The 13,675-nt window shown below is 45.5% G+C and overlaps 1 protein-coding gene across 1 annotated transcript in view; it reads left to right on the forward strand.

Annotated features, from left to right (window-relative positions):
* Positions 1 to 144: 144 nt before the first annotated feature.
* Positions 145 to 13,675, forward strand: part of T265_03411 (hypothetical protein) — a gene marked incomplete at both ends in the record, with an annotated part of 67,823 nt that continues 54,292 nt past the window's right edge. Inside the window, 3 exons of the mRNA XM_009167895.1 lie at positions 145 to 311; positions 7,471 to 7,577; positions 11,144 to 11,272. Of these exons, the coding sequence (XP_009166159.1) occupies positions 185 to 311; positions 7,471 to 7,577; positions 11,144 to 11,272 (363 nt within the window). The remainder of the gene's footprint in view (positions 312 to 7,470; positions 7,578 to 11,143; positions 11,273 to 13,675) is intronic.

Consider the following 13,675-nt stretch of genomic DNA (forward strand, 5'->3'; position numbering starts at 1 on the left):
ATATATATATATATATATATATATATATATATATATATATTGTGGTGGTAGGCAACTTACAGGTGTTAAATTAAGTTGGGTCTTGCAGTGGCGTTCCTTCTGTACACATCTAGTTGCACGTGTCTCAGTATGATACATTTTCCAGTTCTAGCTTCTGGTCTCCCGTTCCCATTTCGCCACCCCAATGTCCGTTTTCAAAAAGCTACTCGGCTTAGATACTCAGCACCAAGACGCAATCGAATCCCGTCCAGATGTGCAGCCTTTGGGTCCCTATCTGCAGCAGAAATTCTCGCGAGGAGTGAATTATAATAGTAAGTTCTGTTGTGTGTCTTTTTGGCATACTCCATTGTCCCCCAGTTGATTTGTACTGCGGAGTAGTTCCTTCCCCTCATCTTCTGGAATTTCATTAGATTTGAGCTAGTTGAAGGACGATCCCACCATCTCAAATAGCAATGTTGACAAGAGCTCTCCATCCACTTTCCGTCCGGTTGAGGATGCGAAGTGTGCGATACAGCAGCCATTGTCCGCAAAGTCTTAGACTAATCATTTGGAATGAACCCAGGAGAACTCCAAATTGAGTTACTCTAGGGAGATGATCTGCGTTTCAAAGCTTTGTAAGTGTTTCTTGTATTGTCGAGATTATTTTCCTTTGTAATTGATTTGTAAGTGTTATACACTCAGCTGTTTTGTGAGTGATACAAATATGGCGATATGGACCAAGTGGTGAGAGCGCGAATTTACTGACCGGAATGTTCGTGTTTCGAACCCGACCTCTACCTCTCGACTTCACCTGTCTAGGCTTGGGCAGACTGGCAGTATCCCAGCCCTCGTGCCTCATTCGTGTGGCATGGCAGCTAGGCACCGAAAGGGGTGCTACAACTGAGCGATTTATTATTTTTTTATAAATACGACCTACTTTTAGCAGCCTCTGACAACATTTCGCTATCTCAGTTAGCTAGAGCTTTATACGGTCACCTGATTCAAATTCAAGGGCCTCCGTTTGCTTTTGTGACAATAGTGTCCAGGTTTCTTCCCAGGTAAACAGGGCTACGGGAATCGAGCACACCCGGTCTCCTCAGTTAATGGTAAATCTATCACCCATAATGCAACCATAGCTGCGAAACCACAATGCCACTTTCACGTTTGTCATCCCGCGTAGATTAAGCTTTTCGTTTGTTACATACGTGTATCCAATGTCCTCGGGACTGGATTCAGCCAGGTGGAATTTAAGCGAGTACCTATATACGGATAGCTGATCAGCATATACTTTGGGAATGCACATATTTTGGTTATTCCCGCCGTTCTTGTGTCTCAGCTTGCTTAGGCGTATCTTAAAGCCAGCTGACAGATGTAACACACTGCAAAACTTTGGTTCGGTAGGGAAGTGGGGTCAACGAAGTGGCCGATTTAGCCAATCCCGACAACAATTTTCATCACTAGCACGAAGGTCTTTCAAATAACTCAACTGCTTCGGTCGCACAGTCTGACGCTTGCTTCACATTTGTATAGTGTATGTGCGACACTCAACGGTACTTAAAATAATCCCGCGATTTCACTTGCCAATTTGTCTCAAGAGATTTCCATTGTGGAAACAAAAACAAAGCGAGAGAAGCCAAGCGTTGACAGGACATCACAGAGAACAATGTCATTGGTACCTAGTCACTGTTACATCACATGACATTCCAGGGTAGGGTAGGATCACAGTTGAACCTCGGGCTTGCACATACATGTGCCTAGGCACCAATAAACCAGCAAAATGCAACATCCTTAGCTGAAACGAACGGAATAAGTTTTGTCTATTTTAGATGTGAGTGGTACTGAAGTAATTCTACCTTGTTTAGGTAAAGTCCACTAAGCCACAGTGTGGTCCGTCTTAACCGATTGACAGATGTAACACACTGCAAAACTTTGGTTCGGTAGGGAAGTGGGGTCAACGAAGTGGCCGATTTAGCCAATCCCGACAACAATTTTCATCACTAGCACGAAGGTCTTTCAAATAACTCAACTGCTTCGGTCGCACAGTCTGACGCTTGCTTCACATTTGTATAGTGTATGTGCGACACTCAACGGTACTTACAATAATCCCGCGGTTTCACTTGCCAGTTTGTGTCAAGAGATTTCCATTGTGGAAATAAAAACAAAGGGAGAGAAGCCAAGCGTTGACAGGACATCACAGAGAACAATGTCATTGGTATCTAGTCACTGTTACATCACATGACATTCCAGGGTAGGGTAGGATCACAGTTGAACCTCGGGCTTGCACATACATGTGCCTAGGCACCAATAAACCAGCAAAATGCAACATCCTTAGCTGAAACGAACGGAATAAGTTTTTTTCTATTTTAGATGTGAGTGGGACTGAAGTACTACTGCCCTGTTTAGGTAAAGTTCACTAAGCCACAGTGTGGTCCGTACTTAACCAATGTGAACGGAGGATAAAAGGAACTCGTCTCAGGGGACTGTTGGGAACATGGAATCGACAATGCAAAAGTAGCTCAGGTGGCTTGGGAAACACAATTCACCCGCTTGGACGAGCTAGCCACACCAGTTGGCCCACGTGCTTCGTATGTTGAGGGGTCATCTGCATCGCAGAGCTTTTACCCACGAAACAGCCGTACTTGCTTCGTTTTGTGTCAACGTGTCTGCGTTTTTACTCTGTTGTTGAGCTGATCTGTTGTGCTGTTCTGCTTCTGTTCTCTTCCCTTATCCAATTTCTTGAGAAGCTTCATAGAAGTGAATGGAACTCAGTTGTTGGAAAAGTGCAGTGCCGTTTATATATTTTTTTGTAATTCGTCAGCAGCCTTCAATTTTTGGATGGTGCGTTCAAGTACATGTGCAGACGAGGTGAAATGAAGTCACCCATGCAGCTGCTCTGCAGCTCTATCCCACGTTACATTCATGCACGTGAGGTTCTATCGCATCAGCTTGAGTTGGGGCAGCTTCCCCAAGGGTTCAACTGATAGGACATCTTAGCGATAAATTAGAAATTGATGGTTCGATTGTAGTCTCGGGTGATGTCTGTATTTTTGTTTATACTTGAAATTCGCTTTTCAAGACGCACCAAATTCCTGAATCTCTTCCCTCATCAGTGCACCTGTCAGTTGCAATTTATTAGACTCGTACCTCGGCTAGTGTGTGTGTGTTGTAAGGCCCAAAGTTCTGAAATGATTTATCAACCCATAGATTTATCCACAAAGCGGTGACCGTGATCAGAACTTTCTTTTGGTACCTTGTTGCGAAAATGCATGGATTAGACTACTCATGTGGAAACAAAGAAGAGAGTGATTAATCCAAAAAAAACCCTGATGATTCTTATGCGTCTTGTTCACAAAAATGAAACGCATCACATTAGACTGAGGAACTGTTACGACTTTTGCTAGTCCAATATCAGCATCAAACTTCATCAATCCGCATTGCATTGCTCTCCACTTCTTCAAGGTCTGTACTGCTTACCCTATTCTGTCTGTTATCTGACACGCTTAGTGTGTGTGTGTGTGTGTATGCACACGTTGCTCGGTTAAATGTTTCCAAAAGGTCTTTGGCAGACGCGACCTATAACATCACAATAGGACTCTATTGTTTTTCACCTGTCACAACTCTGCCCCCCACTGCTTTTGTGTTTGTTTCAAGTACACTGCTTAGTGTTGCAGTTACCTGGTTTTGGTTGTGCACGGCGAGCATCCTGCTGCTCCATTACAAATGGATTACCATACACATTTTCACCTGGGTCAGTGGTGTCAGCCAAAATCCTTGTGCGGTGCGACCTATTGTGAACGATATCCATGCTGTACGCAGCCTGGTCTCGTATCTGGTTGGCCAATCAATAGAAGTCAGTTGGATACTTTCCTGGTCTATACTACTAGGGCTTTGAAACAGTTTGTTCCGTAAAATTTGGACTACTCGACAACCGATCTGTACTCCACTGCTCCATAATCTGAACTGTTTGTCTGATTTCGTTTGTCTTCCGGTGAATGTACTGTACGTTTGTTCAGTTTTGCTGCACACTGTAAGAAGTCTTAACTCTAAGTGGTAATATGACACTTAATCGTCGTTCAGCTGTCGCATCCTTTATGTGCCCAGCTACCATGCCACACAAATGAGGCACGAGGGCTGGGATACCGTCAGGTCGCCCAAGCCTAGACAGGGGAAGTCGAGAGGCAGAGATCGGGTTCGAACCACGGACCTTCCGGTCAGTAAATTGGCGCTCTAACCACTTGGTCCATCTCGCCCCACCAAGCTACAAAAATGGTGATCGACTGTCGCCTGACAGCTACAGATGAGAACACTGGTGCTTCGCAACCGTACAATCACGTCATTTTTTTATAAAAGCCTTACAATGAAAAGAAGAAAAATGCGACAGGTGTCGGGAAATGGAGTAAAAATCCGAGGAGCCTACACCTCCAACACTGAGTCAGACAATCTGGATATAAACTGATAGTGTGTGAACACCACTGTCATCGGTTAGCCGCTATATCGTTCAATGTCTCCAGCCAAGCTCTGGAAGGGTCACGTGAGCCCGAATTTGGAACGCGAACAGCACTCACTTTTGCGGGCGAGATGGCCCAAGTGGTTAGAGCGCCAAATTGCTGACCGGAAGGTCCATGGTTCAAACCCGACCTCCGCCTCTCGACTTCCCCTGTCTAGGCTTGGGCAACCTGGCAGTATCCCAGCCCTCGTGCCTCCTTCGTGTGACATGGCGGTTAGGCACCGAAAGGGTACTACAGCTGAACTATTCTTTTCATAATCTTCATTCTTTTCTGTCCTGTCAAATTCTGTCCGTTCTTTTCATAATTTTCATTCTTTTCTGTCCGCCTCCAGGTTCGCGCTACTCCGAATTAGGCACGGAAAACAGCGCTGGTCCCGGCTTGCTTAAACAATGGCCCAGCCAACGTAGCTTGCATTCTTTGAGTGAAGCACTGTGTGTTTCACCAGAGACCCGCTTCCTGGTCACCTTATCACGAATCGCTTATTCCAGTGGATTCCAGCTATAATTATGGAAACCCAGGGTAAAAACGAAGAAGTCTCAGCTCACACGCCCGAATTGGCAGTCTGGCAGCCGTACACCAATACAGGCCGAACTGTAGTCTCGTACCCCACGTCTGGTTTGTTTTTTGATGCCACAAGTGATGCAAATTGACAAAAGTAATTCTGGCCTAAAAATATATTGGACGTTGACTTGGTCTGTCACAATCCCATCAGAGCTAATGCAACTCCCGAGGTACATATAGGGTTTCACAACTTCCGGTGTCACTCCCTGGCTGTGCGCCCTTAGAAGTCTTAGAATTTTGTACGCAGCATGCAATTCCTGGATGCGATGCAAATGCCGAAAGTCGATCACCTTAGCCGGCACGCGCATCCCTGTCTTCAAAAGTGGAAACGCTGCTTATACACATACTGTTGCTCTAACAATTGACCAGTCTGGCAGCCGTACACCAATACAGGCCAAACTGTAGTCTCGCAAACCACGTCTGGTATGCTTTTTGATGCCACAAGTGATGCGAATTGACAAAAGTAATTCTGGCCTAAAAGTATATTGGGCGTTGACTTGGTCTGTCACAATCCATCAGAGCTAATGCAACTCCCGAGGTACATATAGGGTTTCACAACTTCCGGTGTCACTCCCTGGCTGTGCGCCCTTAGAAGTCTTAGAATTTTGTACGCAGCATGCAATTCCTGGATGCGATGCAAATGCCGAAAGTCGATCACCTTAGCCGGCACGCGCATCCCTGTCTTCAAAAGTGGAAACGCTGCCTATACACATACTGTTGCTCTAACAATTGACGGAGTGTGAAGGTATGGTCCACACAGCCCCTTCTCGGTCGGAATCCTGCTTGCTGTTCTCGGGTGCCGTTTTTATGCGCCGTCGTAAGAACACGCGACGCATAGTCTGGTTACAACGGGGCTCAAGCTAATTCTTCTGTGATTTCCTCTCTGAAAATGGGCACCCTTTTGACTCATCCCGTTTGGTTAGATAGAGGTAAGGTAAGATAGATAGAGGTAAGTTTGACAAGCACCGATTAAGGACTTCACCTCCGTTTTTGAACAGAGCTTGTGAAAGTTCGTCGGAACCGTCAACTTGGTAACGTTTAGGGCATTCCGAAGCCGTCTGGGGTTCCTAGTGCAGCGCTGCGTCCTGGGTCGGAACTACGACTAAGCAACTTTGGGTAACCAGTTCAACTGTCGTTGAGTTGGAGCAATGATTTTCGGAAGTGAACGTTGGGAATTCTCAGCTGGAGAGTGCAGCGCTGCGTCCTGGGTCGGAACTAGGACTAAGCAACTTTGGGTGACCAGTTCAACTGTTGTTGAGTTAGAGCAATGGTTTTCGGAAGTGAAAGTTTGGAATTCTCAGCTGGACCAATTATTTCCAACATTCACCGTCGCGCAAGAGTAGCCCTCGTGGTTGCAGATCTGAAGACTAAGCAATTAGTCACTGGTATCTCCTTAACATAGCAGGAGTTATCAGGTTTGAGCGTATTTGCCATAAAGTAGCAAATCAGATCTGCTGACGGAAATTTCCTGAAGGACAGACCAGGCAAGGCGGTGCCAATTGAGGACGGCCGTAGCCAAAGTTGTTCTTGTACTTCTTGATTCTGTGAACACAGTGGCAGACCCTGCAGGACGTGGCAAGTAGCTAGTTTTATTGGAAGGGTGTTCTCACTTCCTAGCCAGACCGCCTATGGAAAGTTTGTGTCCGTCCGCTGAACTTTTTCTGAATAAAGTTCGTAACGGATGCCTACTAATCTCACTTTTTGCGTTTTACTTCGAGCAAGCGTGTGTTCCAGTGTGTAAGCATCATTTTTTCATCGTTCTTCACGATTATACGAGCTTTCGTTGAAATAACCCTACACTATTCCCCTTTTCTCCTAGTTGAAAGGTTGCAGATCTATAGTGAAAGGAAGAAGACCCTGGCTGCGGAGTTACTTATTAGAAAATGCCAACTGAACAGTTACAGACTATTGTATAGGGGAGCAAAACTCTCATATGCATCTTGTTTACAAAACTGAATATCCATCTTCTCCCTGAATGCGTCTTCCTGAACTTTCCTGGATATTCACTGACTCCCACTCAAATGCAAGCAAATGCTACAAAGCGACTCGACTAACTTCATAATAGATCTCAATTTTCAAGAGACGCGAGGTGGATTTACGAGAAGACGTATTACTCGCATGCCATCCATCAGTAGTATCACCGTTACACCAGTATTGTGGTCGTTTGTATCCGCACAGCGGCACTCGTGTGACTCCTCCCCCAAGAGGCCTTCCTTAGGGAGTTACTGTGCTTCTTGTCAGAGGTATAGTGAGCGTATCCCCATCTTCGATTCCGTCTGCAGCCTATCAGCGGCCAACCAATCAGACGGCGAGCGAGCCCTAGGACCCCCTAACCAACCAACACATCGGCTATCTTTATGTTTGTATAACCGTGTTTCATCTGCCCAAGTCACTAAAGAAGGCCAATTCTCTTTCGTTTCAGTGAAAATCGTCATACGTGGAGATCGCACTTCGGGAAAAACTGCCCTGTTCAATAGAATTAAGGGTGGTGAGTTTACGGAGACCTATGTGGCGACGAACGAGATCCAGGTAAGTTTAAAGGTGCCCAGTCCCGATTTAATCGTCACTTTTCTTGTGTTCTGATACTCACGTGTCCCCACCTTCTCTTCTGTCCCGTGCGCACTCACGCGGTGTGTGCTCAACCGTGCTTCTAGATTTTTTATGTTGGTAACATGCACCGTGTGATCATGTGTTCGACCGCAGGGTTTTGGAACTTTCTGACAACGTGGCAATCGCCGTGTTGATTTGGTTGCCTAAATTCCCTGATCGACTGATGATCCCTGTTCATCTTCAACCGGCACACGATCGGGAATCACTTTTCTTCGGCCTTGATGACTAAATGTGCTAGTAATAAGAACTAACGATTTGGACTTATTACCCCTTTGTGGGCCACCGCTGGTACTCACACATTGTGTCCTGCGATTCTGATTGATTTTCAAGCTAGCGCAATCCACAGGGTAGGAACAAGCAAGTCACTCATGCTCCACATCGAAATTTTACAAGAATTTAAACTTCTAGATAAGCTATCATTAAGCTACCACCAGCAAATCCGCTAGTTTGTTCCCCAATGACCGACTGACTTTAGCCCCTGGGAAAGGCCGTGCACGAAACTGTCGACCTCGGCTGTGCCGTGCACGAAACTGTCGACCTCGGCTGTAAATTAGCTCTATTCTCTGGTGACTCCCGTTCTTTTATCCGTAACACCACAGGTTCTGTGACACATGATTTTATATGATTTTACCGTCGCCTCTACTTAAATATTATTCGAGCATCCTTTGAATACATGAACACGTTCGTCCGTTCAAACCGCGTAATTCAGCGTGCGCTGATTAACTTTTGCCCTAATAAGGGATCATCAGCAGTGCATATCCTTGACCTTGCCGGGATCGAACAAACCGATCACATCGCCTAGGAGTGAACACATCTGTCTGTTCAGACGTCATAATTCAGAGCAGTAGTAATCTGCTCGCCCCACATATCAAATGTCCATAGTTCAAACCCCGGCACAGTCATGCGTATCCACTGCTGGTGAATTCGAATGAAAGCGAAACTCGAGTCCAACGCTTCTCCCCTTTGGTGTTGACCCGTCGGAACTTGCCGGCCAGGACAGTAAGGGGACTGTTTAGACTACTGTGATGTGAATGCGGCTTCTACCAATCCCTCAACATTCTCCAATCATTGGTTTGCGTTTTCGTCTGATCTCTATCCACCGCGCATGTGAACATAAGTCTGAATCAATCCAAACGGATCGAGGCATGTCTTGCCAGACGATCTGACCACTGGCGCGTTGGTTGTGTGTGTAGCGCTTCCGAGCCAAGTCTGCGAATAGCAGTGATGTAAAGAATGTCAAGTTGGCGGCTCCCCACAAATTAGCTGTAATGAATGGACATCTCTCGCACCGCCAGGCCATCTAAGTAGATTGTGAATTCGTCTAACACGATCACGTGACTTTTGTAGCTCGAAGCACACTCCTATCGACTCGTAGACACTACTTATATGGAAATAAACAGGGAAACGTGGATACCGAAAGCAAACCAGAGGATCCATCTGCATTTCCATACCTCCGGATGATGGGGTATGATTTCTTCATATTCTGGTGGATTCTTCGGATCAAACGGTGAAAGTTGATCGGTCACGTCTGTAAATAAAGTTGTTTCACTTTCAGGGATCGATTTAAAAGGTGGGGCTACTTGGTCATGGGTGCAGTCTTGACACAAATGTGTTCTAATTGTGCTCATTTTTTCGGCGCATGTGTTCTCCGTATATCGTGGTTTATCTACTCGAACTCTCACTTATCACTTATAACCTGAAGATTGGAACACTGTCCTGGTGTGTAATCACATGATATTCGACATTGTCCTGGTGTATAATCACATGATATTCGTGCGCCCACTTACGAGTGCACCAAGTGACCCAATCATATGCTTCCAGTACCCCCCCCCCAAAGAGCGACACCTCCGAGTAGAGGCCACTTCTGTAGTTCCCTCTTCCAAGGGATGCCAAGTGCTCTCGTCCAAAATGGTAGTCTTTTGGGGAAATTCAAAACACCCCGTTAGTCTGTTTCAGCCCTTGGACATGGTTTGTACGGGCAGATACTGTCATCCTTGAAAAACACCAAGACAGGTCTTCATCTTGGGCTGATCATCATATCATATCCATAAACAAAGCGGTATTTATAGCAGGGTTCCTGTGCGTAAATTGTCGCTCCATCTTAGCTCTCTGAGCTAAGATCCTATGTAGTGTCGCTCAATTTGTTACCGATCAAATCTTTCATGTTGGTGTTCGTAGCTCTTGTCTTGCTGGTTTTCGGACTTATTTATCCTTCCCACACGCTTGATTGGCTGTACCTTTTTTCCAGTGAAACAGAAAATCTGTTTTTTAATCACAGTTTGCCAAATACATGCACTCCTCAATTACACGCGTCACGTGAGCTATACTGATAAACAGTCGACAGGTTAAGCTTGTAGGGATAGGTGTTACACTTAATTTCTAGAATGTGTGAACATTCAAACCAAACTTCCTTCTCAGAAATCCTCGTTTTGGGCAACTCGAAGTACAGCGGACTGCGAGTGTCATATCACATCAGCAGAGCGGGACTATCAGCTGCTGTCATTTTGTGAGGTAGCCAACAATAGGCGTTAGCTGATAACGAAAGCTGAGACTTACCTATAGACGGACAATAGGCGTTAGCTGATAACGAAAGCTGAGACGGACAGCCGGGATATCAATTTGTTGAACCGCAGTATTCGCTCCCAGCTCTCTGTGTCGCTTCGCAGTTTGCAGTCTATCACTTCGACGGACATCTTTAGAAGTTGCAATCCAATGGCTTTGGTACCAAGCTACTTACTTACCTTTGCCTCATTCCGACCTATCATTCGGTGCCCCACGAAATTTCTATCTCTCCTAGCCTTTTTGACCGAATCCAGTAGGGATGTGGCTACGCGTATGGTCCAAACAAAACATATGAGATCTTTTCGTCTGAAACGTCTGTAAGTATTTGGAACAGCGATTGCCGAAGCTTTTAACGACAACTCATCCATTCTGATTTGCTATAAAAATGCTGCGTACCTCATGATTGGACTGGAGTTGATCTTTACAACAAAGCTCCTTATTCATTCCAGGGAAAAATGGGAAGTTTTGGCTGTGGTCTACATGTACGAGTAGTATTCATAATGGAGGAATTTGTGGGGGAAAAACTGTAATAATATCTTACACTAAAATAACGCGTGGAACTAAGAAGACTTCTCGGACAACCAACAGATCCTACTTGTGGTCACCCAATGCCTGTACTATATGGGACGTTTTTGCCAACGAAATGCCTTAGACTAGCAGTAAGACATGCGTCCTCACACTTAACTTGCCAATCAGATTCTCCTTGAGGGTTTCGTTTGAATATCTGCCCGTGCATTTGATGGTATAGCCATCCAGACCGGCGACTGTCTCGTGCATTGATCCAGTTGTGGCCCCAAACTCTACGTGTTATTACCTCCTAACTACTCATCAGTAGCTAGATTCTACGGACGTTTTTATTTCAGGTCATTGGGACCATCACTATTTTGGTAGACTTTACCCATCCCTTTCTCGCGTCTGTATAGGTGGCTAGCGTAAACTGGAACTACAAGAACTCTGGTGACATTATCAAGGTTGAAGTGTGGGATGTAGTCGACCAAGGGAAGCCAAGGCCAGCCTCCCAAGGTCTGAAGTTGTCCAACTCACCGCAATCGGTAAGCCCGCATTTTCTTGTTTTCTCATCCACATTTCGCGGTTGAATGAACTAACCTATATTTCGGGAGACCCTTTGACATTTTCAATAGTGTTTTCCACGTGTTTCGCGCGCATCTGCTGTACGGTAGCGACGAAAAACGCATGTGTATCAATCGTTTTCACTCATTTTACCCATGACAGTCACCATCCTATGCGCTCAAATGCTCCATAGTCCACACGGAATACGTTGCGTTTCAAAACAGCTTGCAACAATTTCCTAGTTTTCGCTGTTTCTGGTCGAAGTCTTTTTTATCATTAGGAGAATTTGTGGTATTACACTTCGAGCGAATCCCCTGTCGCTATAGTGCCGAGTAGCCGTTCCCACAAATGACGTTTGTGCAATTAGGGTATGGAAACTGGTGCTGTCCGGAGAGAATCGGTTAGTATTTTGAACCATCTGAAAGTGAATAGCAGATTTCAAGAGCTTTCACAACGTAACATTTAAGATAGGACAATATTCCAAGGGACAACCGTCCGGAAGACAAACACACCAATAACAAAGAAGCATGGAAGGAGAAGGCTTTGTGGCTCATAACAATGGTGGAACATATGGCTCCATATCTAAACTCGGCACCCGTGGACTGTTATTTAATGGTAGACCGTAAGTTTTATCAAGTCGCTCTAACAAGTACAATACCGTGATTGACAATTATACGAAAATGCTTGATTACATCACCTGCGAGTGCTCGCTGAACGAGTATTCAGGCTCATAAAATCCTATGAAAGTTGTCCCAAAAACTACAGCTTATCTACGTGAAACGTTTGCAGCCAAACTGCCCAGTTCAGCGAACAAACCAACAACCAGCTGATATTATGTTTGTTACATTGACTTGGACGGGTCGAATCGTCTGGTGACCGGGAGAAAGGTCGGGAACTTTTTCCAGGCATGAAAATGGGAATGCCTAACGAGCGGGAAAAATTTCGGCGTTCAGGTTGGGGGTTTTCCGAAACCCTGCTCGATGGATCTGGAACCACTGCGAAATGACTGTACAAGGTAGTGCTTTGAAAGAAAGTAACGGATGTCGTAGAAACTTGTGTTGCAGAACGGAGCAACTACTTCCCAACCCAGTGTTAATCCTTCTGAGGTGAAACTGATAATCAAGAACCGAGCTAAAGCGTACATGAGTTTGTCTGTGGAAGTCAATCAGCCGAGGTCCGAATAAAGTACTCAGTGGAACATGAGGGTCAGTGATGATACTTACGTTTGATTTAATGAAAATATCACTTCTATTAAGAAAAATTGTTCAGCTGTGGCACTCTTTCGGTACCTAACTGCCATGCCACCAGAAGGAAGCATGAGGGCTGGGATGCTGCCAGATTGCCCAAGCCTAGACAAGGGATTCGAGAGGTAGAGATCGGGTTCAAACCACAGACCTTCCGATCAGTAAATCCACGCTCTAACCTCTGAACCTTCTCGCCCGTCTCTTCTGTCCAGAGTAGCTGGATTGGAGTGTTGACCGGTTTAACTAACCCGGGCAACATGCACTAGAGACGTCTCAAATGAAACTGCTTCAGATGAACAACAAGGAGATCTATTTTTGTCAGGTAGATATCACATAATTCAACCCCTGCTCAGTGGAACTGATTTGAACTCAAACAAGAGCCCAACCGTCATTTTCTGTGATGGTAATCAATGGTGCCCAAATTCTTTTGTGACGCCAGCAGGTAATCATATGTCGGCGAGACAATCACATGATATATCATTGACTAATCAATGTCTAAGAGACTGTTCATCGACGACCCCCCCACACACACACACAACTGTTCGTGAGCAGAAACGACCTCGGTTACTTAATCTGGGGAATGATGAGTGCGGTAATGTTTGCAAAGCAGCCAACGTAGATATAAAGTAGCGTACAATTGTGACTTCAACTCTGTCAGGATTTGCTACAACTTTCCAGATTCATGCGTAAGGTTTTCACGGAGAGCACCTCGAGCAGATGACTGTAACCTTTAATCGGTTCACGCCTGTTTATCAATGTTAACCGAGCTGTTGTTCACTGTACCGAGGGGGGATGAATGCCTGCTTGCGTGCAAGCAAGCAATTGAATCTATTTGTTGGATTTTCATCATGCGTCGTAGCTGCTGAGGCTCAGCTCCAAGTAGGAGCAGATTCGCCGCTGTTGTACTTCATAACGGTCCATAAGCCGGGTGTGAACCTTAAATAAGCAATAATAATAATCCTTCAGCTCTAATACCCTTTCGGTGGCTAGCTGCCATGCCATCCGAAGAAAGCACGAGGGCTGAGATACTGCCAGGTTGCCCAAGCTTAGACAGGAGAAGTCGAGATGCGGAGGTTGGGATTGAACCACGGGCCTTGGGGTCAGCAAGTTCACGCCTTAGCAAGTGAGCTATCTCGGGCT

This window comes from Opisthorchis viverrini, assembly GCF_000715545.1.
Source record: "Opisthorchis viverrini unplaced genomic scaffold opera_v5_49, whole genome shotgun sequence".
Lineage (NCBI taxonomy): Eukaryota > Metazoa > Platyhelminthes > Trematoda > Opisthorchiida > Opisthorchiidae > Opisthorchis > Opisthorchis viverrini.